Source organism: Apodemus sylvaticus, chromosome 5 (assembly GCF_947179515.1).
Source record: "Apodemus sylvaticus chromosome 5, mApoSyl1.1, whole genome shotgun sequence".
NCBI classification, from domain to species: domain Eukaryota; kingdom Metazoa; phylum Chordata; class Mammalia; order Rodentia; family Muridae; genus Apodemus; species Apodemus sylvaticus.
The window spans coordinates 85,655,060-85,677,297 of record NC_067476.1 but is presented as its reverse complement, the minus strand read 5'-3'; the positions used below and the strand labels follow the sequence as shown (position 1 = coordinate 85,677,297).

Sequence of the window (22,238 nt, the reverse complement as noted above, 5' to 3'; positions counted from 1 at the left end):
GGTTTCCACTACCACCTTTTCTTCCATTGGTTTCTTTGTTTTGTGTACACCACCCAATACAAACTCCATGAAAAAAAACCAAAACCTGTCGTTTACCATCTCTAGCACTGAAGATTTCCTAGCATGCCATAAGGTGCTCGGTTAATATTTAAAAGCACAGATTACAGACTTTACAGTTAACTGGAGTATCTCAAGGCCACAGGGTGCTGCTGGTTCTCCAGGCTCCCTCAGGATATACTGGTGCCAGGCAGTATTATTCATTTTAATGCCCAGGGAACAGTGACTTTGATAGACCCTTCTCCTAAATTTCCTTTTCATAGATTTTAAATTATAAATTGGTCATTTATTGTTCTCATACATCATGTTGCTGAATTTTCCACGGATCATATTCCTTTTAGTACCTTTCTCTAGATTACTTTTTTCTTTTACTCGTTGTCTACCCGACTTTGTTCCCTCCGGAATAATTAATAATTCTCCTGGATAAAAGCTCCCCCCTCCCGCTCCAATCTAGCATAGTCTTTCAAGTTTTGGATAAAATCTAAAACAAATGGGGGAAAGATAATGCATGATAGAGCGTTCTGGTTACTTATTTCAGGGTAGGAGAAGACGGTTTTTTAACATGACTAGGGGTAATTTAGGACATCAAAAAGCCATTAAGGGTGTTTATTCTCCATGGATTCTACAGAGAATACCTAGGTTATTGTATAATTGTTCTGTGGAAAATTATCTTTTCTCAGACCTTTTAGGGTGAGTTTACATGCTCTGCATTTAGAAGGAATTCTAGAAGCTGGGATTGCACTACCACCCCACGCACCCCTTACTTGTAGAAACCTTTGCCCCTGCAACCCCCACTCCCTCCAAATAAGGGCTCTTCAAGGGGCAGTCCTCAGCTGATGCTTGACACCTATTGTCCCCGTTTGGATGTCAAGAGATTTCGCCTGAAGGACCCCAGCTTAGATTTCACTCGAAACTAAAGGGTCTGCGGCAGCGGCCTCCGAGGGGTACTTTCCAGATCCGCAAAGGTGCAGGAACCTGGCGCAGAGGACAAGGCCGGACGGGAGGCGCGGTCCGCTGACCTTTCTCGACAGGCATTCACGTCGGGCAGCCTCAACGGCTTGAAGGCCCTCGCTCCCTGTTGCTCCCGCCCCCCATCGTTTCAGAGCGCTGGCTGGCTAAGTCCCTCCCGCGCCGGCTCTTGTCCCACTAGGAGAAGCCCAGTGCAGCGGGGACAGGGCGAAGCGGTCTGCGCCCACGGAGCGCACGTCTCTGATTGCAACGCAGCGCTACCCTTGCCCCCTCGGCTGCCCACTCCAGAAGTCCAACGGCCCCGCGCGCGCACGGTGAGCGCCATCCCGGATCAAGGCGCCGAAGGGGAAGAGGGCCGCTGCACTTGGGTGTCCTTTTTATCTTCGGAGCGGTCCGAGAGGCTCAAGGCCACCCCACCCCCACCCCGGTCACTCCCAGTGCCTTTCTCTACTCCTGGCCCTGACCTCTGTCCCTCTCGTTCTTGCAAGGCAACGGGTGCCACTTGCCCTGATGGGGACCGTTGCCCTGGCGGTTGGCGGCGGCCGTGCCAGGCCCCGCCCCCGGCGCGAGCTCGGTGCCCCGGGGCGGGCGGGAAGGGGGAGGGGCGGGCGGTCCGGCGCCCCGCTGGCGGGTCGCGCGCGTGCCCGCGGGCCCCTTCCTGCCAGCGGCGCGCGCAGCTCCCTCCCCCCCCCCCCACCGCGCGCGCGCAGCCTCCCGCCCGCTGCGCGTTTTGTCCCGCGTCTCTCCCCGTCCGTCTCCTGACTTGCTGCTCTTGTCCTTCCCTCCCGCTTTTTTCTCCTCTCTTCTCGGTCTAAAGATGCCCTCGGCCACCAGCCACAGCGGAAGCGGCAGCAAATCGTCGGGACCGCCGCCGCCGTCCGGTTCCTCCGGGAGTGAGGCGGCGGCCGGGGCAGCTGCGCCGGCTTCCCAGCATCCGGCAACCGGCACCGGCGCGGTCCAGACCGAGGCCATGAAGCAGATTCTCGGCGTAATCGACAAGAAACTTCGGAACCTGGAGAAGAAAAAGGTGCGAGGAGATGGTTGAGAGGGAGGGCTTGTGGCTCCAGCCCTACTCCGGTCTCGGCGGTGAATGGAGCTTATTGCCCAGAAAACGGGCGCCTCGGGAGGTGCCTGTCACCTGACCCGAACGCGGCGCTGCCTCTAGGCCTCGGTTACTCACATGGGGCTGTGCGGAGCCTTTCCGCCCGGTGACCGGTTGCCTGGGTGGTGGGGCCTGTTGCTGGATATGCTCCGAAACTGAGGCCCGACTTCTGACGGAGGCCATGGGGAAGAAACATAGTTGCCCGGCCAGCCGATTGCTTGTGGAGTTGAGCGGCCTTTGCCTTGTAACTGTGGCGTTTGCCTCTGTTACCTAGGCTGGAGGCTAGTGGAATGGCTCTGGCCTCTCTTCCCTAGAAAACAATGTTTGTGTCTAGTCCTGAACTAGGGTTGCAGTCCCGTCAAGTCCTGTTTAAGCGGGCCTTCGCTTGGGTACCCCCGCCCCCTTCTGCTCCCTACGTTTTACCCCTTTGTTTCGATTGTCTGGATGATTGGAACCTCACGCCCAGCCTAGTCACGAGGTAGTTTTTAAGTGATTATTTGTTGTTGGTTTTGCAATGACTTTTCCTTTAATTTATTATTTTTTACCGCCTCAGCATTCTAAAGGGTCAAGGAGATATCATCGATCCTTCAGAGGTGGATGTAGATTAGGCTAGAGACTGCCTCTGGGTCTCTGGGCACATGGAGTGTCTAACATGGCGGCGGCTGCGGGAGAGGGAAACGCTGTACAGGAGCTGCATTGTGAGCACAAAGCGAAAGCAGAGGGGGAGGGCAGAGACCAGGCAGCAGCCCCGCCTAGCCCCCCCTCCCAAAAAAGTCGAGCCACACCCACACTGTTTTTGGTTTTAATATTTAGCGGTTCTAGACTAAACTGTTGGATTACTTAAATCGGCTTTTTTGTTTTATGCGTTTAGTGTTGGACGGTGTACCAACACAGTTTAGAGGAATAGTCTGGGTAGAAGCAAATTTCTATCCTGATTAAGAAAAGTAGTGGAAAGGGTAGTAGAGTAAAAACGAGGCAATTTCCCTGGACCTGTTTTTCTAACTTGCCCTTTACATTAAGTAAAATGTAACTTTTGACAACTTATGTCTGCTGGGGCATGTTTTACAATTTTGAAAAATTCCCATAAAGGTGTTTAACTAGTTAAAGGATATTATTAAGATGGGGTATTGGCTACAAATCTGAGCTGTAGGAAATAAGTTGGAAAAAAACAAGATATTTAAATCTTAATCTTGATAATTTACCTACTGATTTTCCATTTTTGGTGAGTTTGAAATGTTCACCTTTGTTACTTTTCTGTCTTAGTGTTGAAGAGTGGCCGTTTTATTATGATTTCCCAGACTTTATTTGAAATTGAGAATAAAGGTTAATAAGATATCAAGCTTTAGTTACTTTGATAAGAATTATTTAACGTATTATTAAATAGTGAAATTAGTTAATTGTATTAAAATAGTGAAAGCATTGTAAGTTACATTCAAATATGGAATTTAATGCAAGCATTTTCTGATGCTTCCTGTGTGAAATTGAGTTTAACTTGGGTATCTTTAAATTTTCCTAATGCAATAAGCAATGTTGTTTGGCTGTTGCTCCAAATCATTTAATTTTTGGAATTTCTGGGAACTCAGTTTCTTATAGAATAGGACCCAACATGAGCTTTAATGATGTAATATTTGAGGTGTAGATGTTAGTGGTTGCAAAATCTTCATATATGTTTATTAAAGAACAGTGTAGAGGCCACCTGGTCCAAGGTAGTACACTCCTTTAGTCCCAGCACTAGGGTGGGTCTCAAGTGTGAAGCCAGCCTGGTTTACAGAATGAGTTTAGGACAGCCAGGACTACTCGGAGAAACGTGTTCCAAATGTTTGGAGAAATGTATGGAGATTGACTCAAGATAATAGTATCTTGTGATGATGTAACAAACACATTTACATAAAAATGTTTTACATCATTTCTGTTGTCGGTGTTTTGGTTGCTGAAAAACAGTGAAAAGATGAAGTTATAGAGCCCAGGCTAAGCTACTCCCTTATTAGACTGCTGATATTGTATCTTTTTTGTTGTTGTTGTTTTTTCTGAGACAGGGTTTCTCTGTATAGCCCTGGCTGTCCTGGAACTCACTCTGTACACTAGGCTGGCCTTGAACTCAGAAATCCACCTGCCTCTGCCTCCCAAGTGCTGGGATTAAAGGCATGCACCACCACTGCCCGGCTCTGATATTGTATTTTAATATCTGTTAAAACTACAGTTACTTTTGAAGATGCTCAAGGCATTGGATTTTGTATTAATATGAGCACATCTGGTTTCTATTTTATTTTTCTATTACTGGATGATTTGCCCTATGAGAGGTTATCCGTAGGGCTGAACATTTGTAAAGTACCTAAAATAGGATTTATTCTATGAATCAGTTTTAATACTTATTTAGAAATTCCAATGCAGTAGCTGTATTTGATTCTTACCTATTCACACTACACCCTTATAGACCAAGAAGGCATCCTAACAAAAGTTACTAGTAGTTAATGTAGTATCACTTTAGGGCAGAGACCCAGTACAGTTAGTTGTATTTCATTTAAGAAAACAGTTTTTTATTCATTTGTTAATTTCTGCAGTGAGAAAGCAGACTTCCCATTGGCGGGGTTCACAGAGATAAATAATCCTGCATCAGAAATATATGAAATTCTGCCTAATAAATGGCTTGGTGTTTTTTGAAGTTTAAGCTATAGAAAATCAAATGTAAATGTTAAAGCCTTATTTATCAATTAAAATACAAATACTACTGAGTTGAAGAACTTATTACCTAGTTTTCTTTCAGCAGTACTTTTAGTACAGAACACTCTAGGCTATATAAGATGATATTTGGAAACAGTTTGAATTATAGGAGATACTCATTTGATAGCATAAGCTGTAATCAGTTTTGATGTAAAGGATGTTTTTAATAGATGGGATTTAAAATGACTGACAACTCTACTAGGTGAAAGCTAGTGTTCTCTTTGCTTTAAAAAAGCTTAACTGAAACTCAAATTTATTGGGAAATGTATATATATTTTTTTTTGCCCAGCCCCTAAAGCAGTGGCTCTCAACCTGTGGTTCATGACCCCCTAGAGGGCAGTTGGGTTGCCTAAGATACAGATATTTACATTGCAATTATTAAATAAGATAGTAACAAAAATAATTCTGTGGTTACTCACTACAACATAAGGAACTATATTAACAGGTCGTAGCATTTGGGAGGTTGAGAATGATTGCCGAAGACTGTACTTTATGTCATTGTAATTAATATTCATTAGGTAGTGAGGCTAACCTTTCTAGACCTGCAGTGTGTTTCTTAGAATTTTTGATTCAACTGTTGTACAAGCTTTTGATTCAAGCTTATGTTAAATGCTTTAATAAGTACTCATTATTTAAACTATTTTAACGATAAAATGTTCTCTTGTGCTAGTGTAGGTTTTTTTGTTTCATTTTGGGGTTTTTTTGTTTGTTTGTTTGTTTTTAACATTTTAGATTTTGGGTGAAGTTAGCTTCTTAATTGGTTTGAAAGATCCATTCATTCCCAATGCAGAGGCTAAAGTTATTTGGTTTTATCTTCTTGCCTTAGGAAAAAAACTATGATGCTTAAATTAATTTAAGAGGTTGTATTTTATTTTTTGAGGGTCTCTAGCTCTGGTCATCCTGGAATTTACTATTTAGACAAGCCTGGTCTGGATCAGGCTTGTCTGATCACAGGCTCCTTTCTGAGTGCTGGCATTAAAGGAGTATGCCACTACACAAGGTTACTTTGTTTTGAATTCACCTTGCCAAGGGGAAAAACTATGACATGTAATTGGTTTTCAGCTCTCTGGTGCAACCTCCACCCTCATGGTATATGACATGCAGATTATGAATATAGTTTGTTGGGATTGGAGAGATTAAGCAGTTAAGGCATAGCAGTTAAGAGCTCTGGCTACTTCCAGAAGTTCTGAGTTCAATTCCCAGCAACTTCATGGTTGCTTATAATTGTCTATAATGGGATCTGATGCCCTCTTCTGTCAGACAAGCATAAGTGCAAATAGAGTTCTCATGCACTTCCAAAAAAACCCAAAAAATACAATTTGCCAAGCAGAAGCTCTTCTGAGCTGTATAGTAAATCCCAGGACAACCAGAGCTACACAGTAAGACCCTGTCTTTGGGTTGGGGAATGGGGTATGTAATTTGTCATAACACTTTTTTTTTTTAAAAGACAGTTTCTATGAATAACCACCATGGCTGTTCTGGAACTATCCTTGTAGTAGCCCAGCCTGACTTTGCCTCCTGAGTGCTGGGATCAAAGGTGCCCCCCTCCCTAATTTGTCGTAATCTTGTTTTTTGTTTTTGTTTTTTGGAGACAGGGTTTCTCCTGTATAGCCTTGGCTGTCCTGGAACTCACTCTGTAGACCAGGCTGGCCTTGAACTCAAAAATCCACCTGCCTCTGCCTCCCAGAATGCTAGGATTACAGGCGGGCGACACCACCACCTGGCTAATTTGTCGTAATCTTAAGTGAGCAATTACTACATTTATATTTTGGGCTAGATTGAAGATTAATACTATCTTTTCAGAAATCTAGTAAATTTATTGGTGAAGGTTGTCATGACTGATTGACTTTAATTCTATTGCTATGTTGTTACAGAACTTTAAATTTTTTAGAGCTAAAGCCACCTTAGAATTTAGTCCAATGTTTTTATGCTATAAACTGATCCAGTTCTAAAAGGTGATTTAATGTTCATAGGGATAATCAGAATTTGTAACATTGTTTAGCCTAGGTGTAATTGTTCACCTTAGTTACCCTATAGAATGAAATAAACTCTTTTACTTCAAATTCTTTAAAACATTTTAAAATTTATGAATGTGTGTTCTGTGTATAGTGCTAGCTGAGGAACTGGAATTACAGACTGCTGTGATCTGCCTTGTGGGTGCTGGGAATGAATGGAACCGAATCTTTCTCAAGAGCAACAAATGCTCTTAACAGCTGAGCCATCTCTAATGGCCCCTCCCGCTTTTGAGAGACAGGATTTTGTTGTGTTGCCCTGGCTGTCCTGGAACTTGCTATATAGATCTAAAAATCAGGAACTTGCTATGTATCAGGAACTCCACCTCCCAAGTGCTGGAATTAAAATCCTGTACCACTGAGGTGAGATGCTTGTTTATTTTGATGTTGTCTGTCTTGGTAGTCTGCACAGCCAACAGGAATTGTGTTGAGATTCTTTTTGTAGTTTGTTTATTTAGTTATTTATTTTTTGGATTTTGATTTTTTTTTTTCCTTCAAGATAGGGTTTCTCTGTATAGCCCTGGCTATCCTGGAACTCACTCTATAGACCAGGCTGGCCTCAAACTCAGAAATCCACCTGCCTCTTCCTCCCAGAGTGCAGCCCGGCTTTTATTATTATTTTTGTAGTTTATTTAGTGTTTATGCCTGGGTGTATGTATGGTAAATGCATATGGTTGTGAGTTGCTGTTGGTGTTGGAACCAAATCTGGGTCTTCTACAAGAGTAGGAAGCTTTAACTGCTGAGCCATTTCTCTAGTCCCTAGTTACCCTTTTAAAAATCTTAACATGCAGCTAGGTGTACTGGCATATTTCTTTAATCCTAGCATTTTTAAGGTAGAGGTAGTTTAGTTTTCGGCTAGCCTGGTTTACATAGTGAGCTCTAGAACAGTCAGGGCTACAAAGGCCTTGTTTCAAAAAACAACCTCCAAAAGGTGAAAAGTTCAATATGCAAGAAAAAAAGCCCATTAGACATTTATTATTTACACTGCTGAGTTTTGTAAATTGTCTAGGTAATGAACATACTAATGTCAGGCATTAAGACATAATTAAACGAAACTTAATTTAAATTAAGTTTATATGTGTGTGTTGTTCTAGAGCACAGATTCCAGTGCTTTTGAAGGTCATAGAACAATTTTCAGGGGTTCTCACCATATGAGGCTCCTAGGACTGAACTCAGGTCATATGGTTTGATGGCAAGTGCCTTTATTGACTCAGCCTTCTTGCCTTACCTTTGCAAATGATAATACTAGTCAGGGCTGGCCTCATTTATATTGTAGGAGGTTGACTCTGCTCCTCCTGTGTCTGCTTTTCCTGTGCTAGGGATACATGTATCACATTCCCAGATGTGATAATCAAACTTTTAAATGTTGTTTTTGTTTGTTTGTTTTGGCAGATCCAGGCTTATTTGCCAGTCTCAGTCTTGAAATGTAAATCAGTAATATTTGAGTAACAGACTAGATTCTTAAAGAATCTAGGCTCCTGGACATCTTAGTGTAGTGTTGGTCCCTCCAGTACACAGTGGGTGTGTAGTTAAGGAGTAAAGAGTAGCAGAAGCCAAATGCAGCCCAAATTTCCCACCAGCTATGCAAGTGCTCCTATTAGAATATGTATAGAAAAACATGGGAGAAAGACTTTCCTGGGTAGAATTGAAAATTCGTGCTTCCTTGGGCTGGAGCATTAGATTAGTGATTAAGAGGACTGGTTGTTTTTCCAGAGAACCCAGGCTCAATTCCCAGTGCCCACGTGGCAGCTCACAACTTTTTGTAACTCTAGTTTCGGGGACTCTTTATACCCTCATACAGACATTTGCAGGCAAAACACCAATGAATACAAAATCAAAAACAAATCATTTAAAAGTTATCCTCTGAGGAAAGGGTAAGGTGTGCTTTTTGATTGGTCTACTAAAGGTGTCTGCTTTAGGTTTGTTACTTGTGTGCAGTCTTAAACTGCTGTAGGTTTTAAAGTTGGTGATTATCATTGGAGGTAAGGCTCTCTTGTAAGCCATTCTGCTGTTCTTCCCTTACACATGTTGGGCTAAAGAGGACTATTTCATACTCTGACTAAACATTACCTAGAAATATTTGTAGCACTACCAACAATCCTTAATAGATTAATCCATGAATGGAAAACTTACTTGTATTGATTTTTTTTTTTTTTAAGTAAACTTGAATTTTTATTTTTCAGGTGGGCAGACAAATAGAGTAAGTAATATAAGAATAGTGTAAGAAGGATTTGTCGATACTTTTAGTTTTAGGCAATGAATTCCTTGTAATATTCTTACTCCAACATAGAAATTTAAAAATTTGCTAGACTTAATCCCAGCACTCAGGAGGCAGAGGCAGGTGGATCTCTGAGTTTCAAGGCCAGCCTGGTCTATAAAGTGAGCTCCAGCACAGCCAGGGCTACACAGAGAAACCCTGTCTCAAAAAACAGTCTATCTCCAATTTGCATGACTCAAGGAGGGGGAAGGGAATGAATATGAATTTGTGCATGTGTGTTCTTCAGTTGTGTAGACTTATCTTTTTGAGTAGCTTTGTTAAACAGAAGAACTAATAGTTCTCAGCCTCTTTAAACCTTGTGATTTTTTTTTTCCCCCCAACTTTAAACTTTTTTAGGTGGTATACTGAGGATCAAATTCAGGGCCTTTGACAAACCAGGCAAAAGCACACTAAGCTATGTCTGGCCCCAACCTTCAGATTTTGTAAGAATGTCATTCAAAGTAGATGGTGTTGGAGCTCTTTGACATTTTCTTTTTCTTATCAGGGTCAATTGCTTCTATTCCTGCATGGACAGTAAGGGTTTTGCGGGGTTATTTTTTTAAAGTGTGAAATGAAACTTTTATATATTAACTTTGAAAAAAATTAGAATGAGACTAGATAACATCTAATAAATACCAAGAAATACCTTGTCTTACACTCTTAATACTTTTTTGTTTAGGGCAGACTAATGCTACATGAACAGGCCTTCAGCATTTGACGAGAACTGTTACAGATCTTCTGAGTTGTACGTGTTTTCTCCACTATTCTCTGAAAAAACTGACAATTTTTGCTGCTTTTATGAATTTTACCAGCTACTAAGTCTCAGTGGAGAGTGACTAGGAAGTAGCTGTTTATTGCTTACAGTCAGAAGTGGTATTTCTCCAGGGGATGTGTGAGATGTTAATAATTTGGAATATCTGGAGAGAGAGAAGTCACCAATGAATGTGGAAAGTTGAAAGAAAACATCTTCACCTAGCTGTGTCTGGAATTATGGTTTTTAAAGTATTACTGGATTTATTTTGCTTGGGTATAGAAAGTATAGCCAGGTGCTCTTTTTTTAGGTTTCACTTCATAATCTGTCTCAGGTTAGGCCTCATTAATTTTAAGAACAGAAGTTATCTGGGTTTCCCAGGGTAGCAAGGTTTTTCAGATGATTTCTTTCTTGGGACTAGTTGTAATTGAATAATTTTATTTATGGATTCTTTTAAAATGCATAATTGAAAATGTTTTCTTTGGGTGGGTCAGTAGTTAAGATCATGTGTTGCTCTTGCAGAGGAACTGTGTTTAACTTCCAGGGCACAAATGGTACTCACTATGGTTTGTAACTCCTGCTCTACCTGTTCAGGGTATGTGAGCCCACTTTTGCTCTCACTGGGCACCAGGTGTGCATATGGTGCGTATACATACTTGTGCTATGTATACATACAGGTGCATATACATATGAGTACCCATACACATAAGAGACAGATAAAAAAATTTAAGATGGTTCCTTAGTGGGATTGTTGGCTGTAATAGTAAAGTTTGGAATCACATTTGTCACAGATACCCATCTTGCTGGATTGATTTTAAAAATCTATGTCAGTAAAGAGGTTTTGAAGGTGATGACAGAACTCTTTGGAAAGGATGGAAACATGATTGATAATAGTGCCTCACTGGTAAGGTGAGGCACTATAAGTTCTGATAAGTTCGAATTTCACATAGTACTGCTGGCTCTTGACAGAAGAAACTGGCGTTAGAATAGTACAGAAGAGTACTTGGTGTAGTTATTTCTCTGTAATACAAGCTTGACTTCTGAATATAGTTGTACTTCTGTCATAGGGTTTCTCTTAATAGATTTGTTATTTTGGGAAATGCTTGAATTTTATCTTCTTCATTGTACTATAAATGAGAAACTTTAATACATTTCAGAATATGTAGTAGTTGAAAAAGAAACCTTAATTTGACTTCCACAATTGGTGTTTCAAGGCAGCACGGACAGATGAGTGTTAATTATTAGTATTGTGGTAGGTTTCATTTTTATGCTACCAATATAGCTCCATTTTACAGGGAGAAAAAGGCTTACTACCCACTGTGTTTAAAACTATTTGTTTTTATAACTATTTTAGGTGGCTATGCTCTGGCTTCAGGGAAGAACTCCCTTTTATTTTACTAATCTTCCGCCTTTTTGTTTTCTTTGACCTGTTAGTGTAGCCAGATTCATCAATTTGTAATCCTAAATTCATTAACTTACTTTATACTGTGAAATTTAAACCCAAATGTACATGAGTGCTCTTTCTTCATGCACATCAGAAGAGGGCATCAGATTTCTAGTTGAACTTTGAATTGGAAGTGAAAATGGGAGCAAAAGCATTAAGGTAGTGTGTCATTTGTTTCTAGTCAGTTTCAAAGATAAGGTGACTGGTAGTGTTGGGTAGGGAATTAATTATATCTTTTTCCTTACCATTGAAGGGTGGTACTTAGTATTTAGCTTTACTTGCATGGCAAGCTATTTTTATTTTCTAAAATAACAGAAAATGCTGTTAAGGTTTTTTGTCTAGTACAAGTTTTTCACATTCATTACTGAATTATATCATAAACCACTTTTTAACTTCTGGTAGTTTAGCTTTTTACCGAGGTTTAACAGAAGTACTACTTTTCAGTAAAAGGTGGTAATTAGTCAGTGTGAATTTGCTTTCCATGGCTATGATTTTTAAAAATACCTGAAAAAAATCAACTTAAAGGAAGAAAAAGATTTACTTTGGCTCTTGTTTGAATATGTGTTCATTTGGCTGCAATGTGGTGAACCATGACATGGAATGTATATAAAACAGCTGCTTGTCTTAGGGTACTTGGGAAGAAGAAAACAGGAAGGAATTGGGGACCCAACAGGTCCCTTTCTCAGTTTAATGCAAATAACAAGTATTCATAACTGATTTTTTTCCTTAGGAAGTAGTACTGGGTTAAATTATAAGTTGGTCTAGAAAGCAAAACCATGATTTCTAAATTGTTTATAGGGAACCTTTAAGCAACTGGTTTCTATATTTGACTTGCCTTGTGATGATTCTCAGATCAGGAAAATATATATCTGATTCAGAATAAATTAAAATTTCCAGGTTCTACTGGACTGTTACAAAGAAATTACTATGTTTGATTTACATGGGTCTCAAACGTAGCCCTGTAAAGTATCACAGAGACCATGATAAAATGCAGATTGCTGGACCCCAGCATAGTGTTTCTGGTTTATTAGGTAGAGGGTGGTGCCATGTTTTTTATTTCTAAAAGTTTTCCTAGTTGATGTTGCTGTTTTGAGGACTAACCCTAACCCTAACCCTAACCTTCACGAATTGCTGACTTAGAATAGCTGAGTCTTTGCTTTATAGAGATTTGATTTTATGTACTAGTGAATAGAGTTTCTTTCTAGCTCATCTTTCTTGGTGATAGTTTTGTCTTAGTGCAGTGATCCTGTGTTGTATATGCTGATAAAACAACTAGAGCCTGGAGGTAGTTTTATATTTTAAGTGTAGAAAGTGTCACAGAGTGCTACAAAGAAACTATTACAGGGCCTTCATTTGTTTTATATTCTTAGTCTGTCCCTCCTTCCCTCCCTCCCTCCCTCCCTCCGTCCCTCCCTCCCTCCCTCTCCCCTCCTCCCTCCCTCCCTCTCCCCTCTTTCAGGAACTTGTGACCAAAGAACTGGTCTGTTTTTTAAAATTCTGATAGGATAAATTTTCTTGAGATTGTTGTATAGTTCATACACATCTTCCCTCACAGTGAATACATTTTTTATTGTAGCAATCCTTCTTTTTTGAAAAAATGTTGGCTTCTCAAATTAATATGGCTTGTGCATTTATATCTATGTTAGTAATAGTTCAATTCCAAGTACCCACATAAAGGCACACCACCTTTTGTAACTCCAGTCCCAGGGATTGATGACCTCTACTGGCCTCTGTGGGCACTGTATAGACACACGTACAGACAACACATCTATGCCCAAATATAAGTATCAATGAAAAAATGTATAACAGAAAAAGAATTACCAGAAATAAATAAGCTAATCAAGTGCCCCCAAGTTCAGAACTTTTTATTATATACTGGGCCTGATATTTCAGTTATCTTCTCCATTTCTAAATTAAGAGAATGAGGTGAAAATATTTTAAACAGTTAAAAATATCTTTAACTTATAATTAAAAGCAAATCAAACCTAGTTTTGTTTTGTTTTGTTTTGTTTTTTGTTTTTTCCAGACAGGGTTTCTCTGTGTAGCTCTGGCTGTCCTGGAGCTCACTTTGTAAACCAGGCTGGCCTCGGAACTCAGAAATCTGCCTGCCTCTGCCTCCCAAGTGCTGGGATTAAAGGCGTGTGCCACCACTGCCTGGCTGAACCTAGTTTTTTACTTGATGAAGAATGAACTGGGCTGAGGCTAAAGTACCTTAGTGTTAGAGTGCAATTCGCCATGTGCAGAAGCCCCTGGGTCAAGCTCCCACCCTCCAAACTAAAAGGGAAGGAAGTGCCAGAGGCAGGTGACTAGCATTGTTTGACAGAGGTTCTGAGGTTGTTTGCATATGCCTTTGCACCTGGTAGTAGGCTTTTGTGATAATACAAAATTGATTGCCAGCCAGTATGAAGGCTTTCATTGAGGAATGGTTCATCTAAAAGTTCTTTTTATTAGCCTTTTGTAGTCTAATGATTGTCTTCATTTAGCTACCTCCAGTGTTAATTTATTGGCTTTTAAAGTGGTTAGAAGGGCTGAATGAGCTCAAGTATTTCTGGTGTAAAGAAAGTTATACTTTGACCTTACTGAGTTCACACCTGGTTTCTGATGTTCTTAGTGATCTTTACCTGGACTTTCTTTGCTCTTACTTGGTTTCACTTTATTGTCAAGGAGAACCGTATGCGATTATAATTGAAATATTTTTCCTTTAATTTGGATTTTTATTTTTTTTTATCCTCCAGTTCTTTACAGTAGTGATTTGAGTTCTTGACACTATTTCATTTTCTGATTATCTTTTGTGAGGGTGATCTTTAATAGTAAAAACCTGGAAACCTTTTAAGCTAGCTAGCTTTCTTCTTTTCCTTTCTTTTTTCTTTTTCTTTCTTTATTTCCTTTTTTTTTTTTTAATTCCGCACAGGCTCTCTTTTGTAGCTCTGGCTGTTTAGAACTCAGCATGTACACCAGGCTGGCCTCAGGCTCATGGATGACCTGCCTCCCAAGTGTTGGGATTAAAGTATGTGCCACTATGCCTGGCTAAGTTCTCATCTTTACCAAAAAAAGATGATTTGACAGGATTGTTGAAACCCTGCTCAATTGCATAGGAGCAGTGGAAAGTGTGACCATGTAGCTTTTTGCTGTTTAAGGTAAAATGGGATAAACTTACTAGTGAGTTCGTTAGGAAATGAAGCTTTATGCCATCTATTTACATGAGTTCTTTGAAGGATGGGAGGATAGACAGAAGCACAAATACTTAGCTTTACACATGTCCAGTATGTACAGTTGTGTAGAAAAGTACTTTAGCCATACCATGACCCTCACTCATGTCTTGCTTATGATGGCATTTGTTTTTGAGTATCCTAAAGAATAAGCAATATTTTGTTTGCTTACATACAGTATTTGATATCTGTTATGATTCAGGAATGGTCGGTATTTGAGTTTACTGTTAAACGTGAGCTAGATAAATATATTAAGCTATAATACACCTGAAAGTTAAGGCAAAATTTGAAGTAGACTTGAAATATTTATCTTAGGTTTTCACATTTGGCCTGGTTAAACTGATAAATGTAATCATTCTCTTTTCTTTCATGTAGGGTAAACTTGATGATTACCAGGAACGAATGAATAAAGGGGAAAGGCTCAACCAAGACCAGCTGGTAATGACGTCACATCTTAATAAAGACTTGACGCTCATTATTTTAAAGCAATATTTTGTGGTTGGGTTTCTTATAAAAGTGTGCTCTGATTTGTCATTTCAGGATGCCGTATCTAAGTACCAGGAAGTTACAAATAATTTGGAATTTGCAAAGGAATTACAGAGGAGTTTCATGGCATTAAGTCAAGATGTAAGTAAAACATAATGTGTAAAATATTAAATAAAAACTAAGTGGAAACTTATTTCGGGTTAGTCTCTACTATTGAGTTCTCTGCAAGGAGTAGAAATTGGATAACTGAAAACACTTTTGATTTTGGAAAGGGCTGAGTTAAATAAAATACCAGGAGACCTGTCATTTTGTATGCTAATTAAAAAATAATACATGTGGGAAATACCAGGTTAGCTTTGATTTGGTACAGTGAAAAACCCTTTTTACATGATGAGAGACAATTCCAACAGGAATTAGGAGACTAAGCTCTGATTACTGATTCAGGAATGAGATTCACTTGTTTTAAGTGATTGACAGACATTACTTTTACTTAGTAATCATGTGACATTGACCAAGTTACCTAAGTTTGCTGTTCCTATATTACATTTTCACACAAAAATAGTTGGGTAAAAACCATCACAGCACCTTAGTTTTCTAACCTACTAAATAATAATGTTCTCTTTTTATAAAGGTATGCTTATACGATACATATTTCCAGCACTTTGTTTTATTATCACATCTTATAATTGAGTATAGAAGGTATATTTTGGTAATTGAATTTTTAACCAGTGCCTTAGTTGGTTTTATGCTGTCTTTGATGAGTTGACTTGGTCATGGTGCCCCATCACAGCAGACAGCATTTAATTGAGACTTGCTTAAAGTTTTAGGGGTTTAGTCATTTATGGCTGGGAGCTTGGTGGTACAGAGGCAGGCATGGCACTGGAAAAGTTGTACACCTAGTTCCACAGGGTCAGAGGAGAACTGGGCCTGGCTTGGCCATTTGAAACCTCAAAGGCCACACTTAACTCCAGTATGACTATATACCCTTATCCTTTGCACATGGTGCCATTCTGTGATAACTAAGCATTCAAATATATGAGCCTATAGGGGCCGATACAAGCTTCTGTAATAGAATATCAAAGATTGGGCAATCTGTAACAGAGAAAAAGTATTTCACTGAGACAATGGAGTTCGGGACCAAGGCATTGGCATTTGATTTGGGCCCTAGAACTGCATTCACCAGGTAGAAGAGGGAAGAACAAAGAGTGTGATTTACTTCTACAAACTGCTTACTGGTTCATCAGGGTGGGGCTCTCCAGACCCAAGTAATTAGCTAAAGACTTACCTTTCAGAATTTAGGTCTTTAAATTTGCAATACAGGAATACCAGGTATGGGGTAACACAGAAACCATAGTAACCAAGTGGACGATACTTGGTTTATGTCAGAACTTTAAGCTTAATGAACCCTTCTTTCTCCTTCACACTTCCTTGCTTTATAAATAGTTCATTTTTCAAAAAAGATGTTATGCATTTAATTTACTCTGATCCTTTGATATATTTTTTCAAATAGTAGCTTTAGCCTAGTTCTAATCTACAGTATTTATACCTTCCCTACTTGAGCTGATATGTCTCTTAAACTTATCATAAAAGAAGCCTTTGGGCTAGGGAATTTGCTGAGTTGGTTAAAGTGAGGACCTGAATTAGATCCCAAGAACCCATATTCAAGCCAGGTGTGGAGGCACTTGGTTATAATCTCAGCTCTAGGGAGATGAAGACAGGCATATCTCTGGGGTCAGGGAGACTCTGTCTCAAAAAGGTACCTAAGGTGTATGGTATCTCAGGAAGAATGCCTGAGATTTCCGGCCTCCAGATGTTTGTGTGTGCATGTGTTCACACATGTGCATGTTGTACACACACAGAAACACTGCAGTTACTTCTTTTGGGCAGGTTTTTTGTTTTTGTTTTTTTCACATTCCTACTTCTCTTCCTGTTTTCTGCCTCCAGCTACCTATGAAAGACCTTCCTCATTTAAACTGCTTCTCCCAGCAGTGAGAAGCTCCTCCATTTCAGTAGACGACATTTTCACCTTGTAAGCTTACTTGCCCATCCTAAATTAGACCTTAGCCCTGTTTATATACGTTATTGCTGTAATACCATTTACCTCCTCTGCTGCCAATATAAATTATCTTATTTACAATGTTCATTATTTATTCCTTTCTAAGTTTTAAAAATTTAAAAAAGATTTCTGTTTTTATGGGTATTTTTGCTACATGTGTGTCTATGTACAACATGGGTGCATATATTTGGAGACCAGAAAAGGGCTTAGATTCCCTGGAACTGGAATTACATATGTAGTGTTGGGAATATATACTATGGATGCTGGGAATCAACCTGGATCCTCTAAAAGAACAGTGAGTGCTCTTTGAACCCTGAGCTAACTCTGCAATCCCCAAACTATAGGTTTTGTATGTATAGCTCCATTTTGGTTTTTGTGTCAGAAAATTTGAGATGGTGGGAAAGAATGAAGGAAAACAGTGCCTTGATTCTTGACAGGACTTTACCTTTCTCTATCCCTAAGCTCATGCTAACGTGAAAGAGGAGAGGAAAAACATGACTTTTGATGCTGTCCTTTCAGCCTTTCAAGGGGAAAGATGGGGGAATTGAGGGGGGAAAATGGCATCTTTCACCTAACTTACTTGGGTCTCCTTTTCTTTGTCAGTATTCTTCATTCATGAAGACAGAATTTTATTCATTATTTTTCAAGTACTGAACTCCTTTCTGATATCATCAGTAATTGTTTTCAGCAAGGAGGAAGTGGTGGATTTTTGACTTGTTCTTGCATAGAATGTACTTAATTTCGACTCTGTCTCCTGTTTATGTTCTTTGACAGATTCAGAAAACAATAAAGAAGACAGCACGTCGGGAACAGCTTATGAGAGAAGAAGCAGAACAGAAGCGCTTAAAAACTGTACTTGAGTTACAGTATGTGTTGGATAAGCTGGGAGATGACGATGTGAGAACTGATCTGAAACAAGGTTTGAGTGGAGTGCCAATACTTTCTGAAGAGGAGTTGTCATTGTTGGATGAATTCTACAAGCTAGTAGACCCTGAGCGTGACATGAGTTTAAGGTATGATGGTATCTGGTAACAGAATCTTAAGAGATACTGCCCTCATTGGCGGTTGGAAGGTAGTTAACTGTTTCTTTATTATTACAAGGCTAAATGAGCAGTATGAACACGCCTCCATTCACTTATGGGATCTGCTGGAAGGGAAAGAAAAGCCTGTATGTGGAACAACCTGTGAGTATCACAGATAATTCTGATTTTATAGTCAGGAATTTTTAAAATATATTTTCTGTTTAAGGCATTTTGCAAATATATAAATAACAGTTTGCATTTATTTTTATGCATTCTCTTTTGGCATACCTCAGTGACATTCTTTGTTTCTTTTTATATTTGGTACCTTCTTAGAGCAAGACTTGTAGATGGCTTTTCTTCTGCCATGAAATACTTCCCTCTTATCTACCTCCTGTCAGCTTGTTCGGTAGTTATACAGGGAAGGGTTGGAGATCTCAGCCTGTCTAGGTCCAGCCTCTTACTTTTCACCATGTAATTTTGTCAGTTTTTTATCTTGATACCCCTTCTGGTAGACAAAAATTAGTGAGCATGGATTGCCTTTTTATAGTGTTTTAATTGATTTTTTTTCTTTTTTTTAAATGATTATTTCTAAGCTGGGTATAGTGGTGTGCACCTTTAACCCCTGCACTTGAGAGGCAGAGGCAGGAGGGTCTCTGAGGCCAGCCTGGTCTACAGAGTGAGTTGGAGTAAAGCCAGGGCTACACAGAGAAACCCTATCCTAAAAACCAGAAAGAGAGATGTATTTCTAATTTTGTGTGTGTGTGAGTGTGTGTGTGTCTATATGAATAATAATGTTAGTGCAGGTACCTGAGAAGACCATAAGAGAGCATCATATCCCTTGGGTCTGGCATTTAGATGTTTGGGAGCCAACCCATGTTGAACTTTGGTCTCTGCAAGAGCAGCAAGTGCTCTTAATCCCTAAGCCACTTCTCCAGTGCCTAACATGTCTAACACAGTATGTTCAGCAGAAGTCTTTATTGGGTGAATAATCTTAGCTTTATTCCCTCCTTATTTGCTTAGTACAGTAGTTTAGGTAGGCTCCTTTTTCATTCCTATCATGTTGTAATTTGTTTTATGTATTTGTGTATGTGGTTGTTTTACTAATACTACTTTTTTACTTCTTTTGTAGAATATTTTTTTTCAAATTTTCAAAATTTTTTTTCAAATCAAATCGTCAGTGTAACATTGTAATCTATTTTTTAGATAAAGCTCTAAAGGAAATCGTTGAGCGTGTTTTTCAGTCAAACTACTTTGACAGCACTCACAATCATCAGAATGGATTGTGTGAGGAGGAAGAGGCACCTTCAGCACCTATAGTGGAAGATCAGGTAGCTGAAACTGGTGAGTATTTGAGTGGATATGAGTGTTAGTTCTGGCTGTGGCCTGAATTTCCTTTTTTCTCATTTATTTATGCGCGCCACACACACACACACACACACACACACACACACACACACACACACACACACAGGTAAAATCTGTATACTCAAATACCTTTTAAACATGAAAGTACATTCAGCATTCTGAAGTATTCAGAATCCATCACCTATCTTACAGGGCTTGATCACAGTAAACTGTTAACTTCCTTGCCTACTTAGTATTGTTGTAGGAGGAGTATGGCTTAGGGGCAGTTGTAAGGATTTTTTTTTTCTGATCTGTTTTACTTCTCACCATACCAACACATAGTATGTTAACTATATTGGAAGTGTATATATATGTAACCCCTAGAGACCTGCCTGCCTCTGCCTACTGAGTGTTAGTTATCATTTCTTTTTTAAGACTGTGTATAGAACTCTATGGCTTGGAACTGTAAACTCATTGGCTAAGGAGTTTTTGCAGTTCATGTTTAGCATCCTATTGAAACACAAGTGTGACTAGACATCCTGAGTACTTTCTTGATAATTAAGTTGATGAATAAGATTGAATACAGTTTGAATACTACAAAAAATTTGTTAATAGTTCATAAAGTATGAGTTCAGAACTGGATTGCTTAAGGTAAAAACATACAACATCAGCTATCTAACTTGGGGTAATTACTGCAAACTTTTTTCTATTGAATGTGTGAGGGGTGTATGGTGTGCATTACTCTTTTAGTGCTACTATGCTGAAGCTAGAAGGGAAGACTGCTTGTTGGTAGAATATAGGAAAGACACTCTTTGTGGTTTTACTTTTTGTGCTTTTACTAATAGATGCAGAGTTTATTGTTGTTTTTTTCCTTTCTTTTAGACAGTCTTAGCATTTAGCTTCCTTTGGCTTGGAACTCCTAGAGATCTGCCTGCCTCTACCTACTGAGTGTTAGTTAAGTTTAAAAGTATGCATCAAGTTGGGTATGGTGGCACATGCCTTTACAGTTCCACTACACAGGAAGCAGACTTTATTTTTTTGTTCGTTTTCAAGACAGGATTTCTCTGTATAATAGCCCTGGATGTTCTGCAACTCACTTTGAAGATCATCCTGACCTCAAACTCACAGAGATACTCACACTCCTGCTTCTGCCTCCTGAGTGCTGGGATTAAAGGCTTGTGCCACCATCGGACTGGCTAGAGACTTTTCTTAAAAGCAGTTTTAGGTTCATAGTTAAATGATCAAAAGAGGGGTTAAAAATACTGGTTATTCCTGCAGAGGACCAGCGTTTGATTCTAAGCGATCCACAGAATGGCTCACAACTATCTGTAAGGACATTTGCCACCCTCTTCACTATATATGCCTGGTACACAGGCATACATATATGCATAACATTTATTTATATAAAAAAGCTTTTTAATTGCTACCTGTCTTGCCTTTTCAATTGCATAACTTCCTTACTGCAACATTCCTGTTAGAGGTACATTTGTTACAGTTGACAAGCCTAATATTGTTTGACTTGTGTGTGTGTGTGTGTGTGTGTGTGTGTGTGTCCCCTTAGGTTCCTTGAACATTCTGTAGATTTATATAACTGGTTTCCACTATTATAGTTTTCTTTACCTAAGTAAATCTTTTCTGCTATATTTCCTTTTTAACTTTAGAACCTGAGCCAACAGAAGAATACACAGAGCAAAGTGAGGTTGAATCAACAGAGGTACGATTTCTTAAAAACATTTAGTACCACCTTTACATTTCTACCCTTCCAACAGACATCCCAAACAGTGACTTTTCTTTTTAGTATGTCAATAGGCAGTTCATGGCGGAAACACAGTTCAGCAGTGGTGAGAAGGAGCAAGTGGATGAGTGGGCAGTTGAAACAGTTGAGGTAAAAGTTCTTTGAATTGTGAGGTTATTATCATTTGACTTTAGTGATTTCTAGCTATTCTGAGGAAAAAATAGGTGATTCATCTTTTGTATTATTGACATATAATAGACATTTAGTGTTTGGGAAACAGCCATGAATATAGTATTTTCTTTTCTCTCTATTCTACTTTAGGTTGTAAACTCACTCCAGCAGCAGCCCCAGGCTGCGTCTCCTTCAGTACCAGAGCCCCACTCTTTGACTCCCGTGGCCCAGTCAGATCCACTTGTGAGAAGACAGCGTGTGCAAGATCTTATGGCACAAATGCAGGGGCCCTATAATTTCATACAGGTAGGTATATTTTAGTAAGGAACCATTAATAGTAAATTTAAATGTATGTTGTTTGATGTAATTCAGTTATATCCTGACTTGTAGGATTCAATGTTGGATTTTGAAAATCAGACGCTTGATCCTGCCATTGTGTCAGCACAACCTATGAACCCTACCCAAAACATGGATATGCCTCAGCTGGTTTGCCCTCCGGGTTAGTAATGATGATTCTAAAAGTTTTAATTTTTAAGAAAAAAATGTGTGTGCGTGTTATTTTCATATTTGGCATATGTATGTTGTCTGAAGAACTTAGGAATACCAATCTCTCCTTTTATGTGGGTTCTGAGGAGCAAACTTGGGTCTTCAGGCTGGCGGGTGTGCTGCTATTGTACTCTCTGGACCATCTTACACTTTCCAAAGTCTGTGTTTTTAGCCTCTCCTAGCTCAGCAATAATCTTATGAGAGGAAATAAAAGATGCATTATAGACTTCAGAGATTTTGAAAGTTAATTTTGCCCTTTTTTTTTCCTGGTTTTTTTCGAGACGGTTTCTCTGTATAGTCCTGGCTGTAATGGAACTCACTCTGTAGACCAGGCTGGCCTCGAACTCAGTAATCCA

At 39.5% G+C, this 22,238-nt stretch overlaps 1 protein-coding gene across 1 annotated transcript in view; it reads left to right on the top strand.

Annotated features, from left to right (window-relative positions):
* Positions 1–1,166: 1,166 nt before the first annotated feature.
* Caprin1 (cell cycle associated protein 1) overlaps positions 1,167–22,238 on the top strand; it is a 31,984-nt gene continuing 10,912 nt past the window's right edge. The window contains exons 1-11 of the mRNA XM_052183109.1: positions 1,167–1,340; positions 1,844–2,053; positions 14,898–14,960; positions 15,063–15,149; positions 17,839–18,077; positions 18,166–18,248; positions 19,290–19,427; positions 21,092–21,144; positions 21,229–21,315; positions 21,487–21,642; positions 21,727–21,835. Coding sequence (XP_052039069.1) covers positions 1,844–2,053; positions 14,898–14,960; positions 15,063–15,149; positions 17,839–18,077; positions 18,166–18,248; positions 19,290–19,427; positions 21,092–21,144; positions 21,229–21,315; positions 21,487–21,642; positions 21,727–21,835 — 1,225 coding nt within the window. The 5' untranslated portion in view covers positions 1,167–1,340. The remainder of the gene's footprint in view (positions 1,341–1,843; positions 2,054–14,897; positions 14,961–15,062; positions 15,150–17,838; positions 18,078–18,165; positions 18,249–19,289; positions 19,428–21,091; positions 21,145–21,228; positions 21,316–21,486; positions 21,643–21,726; positions 21,836–22,238) is intronic.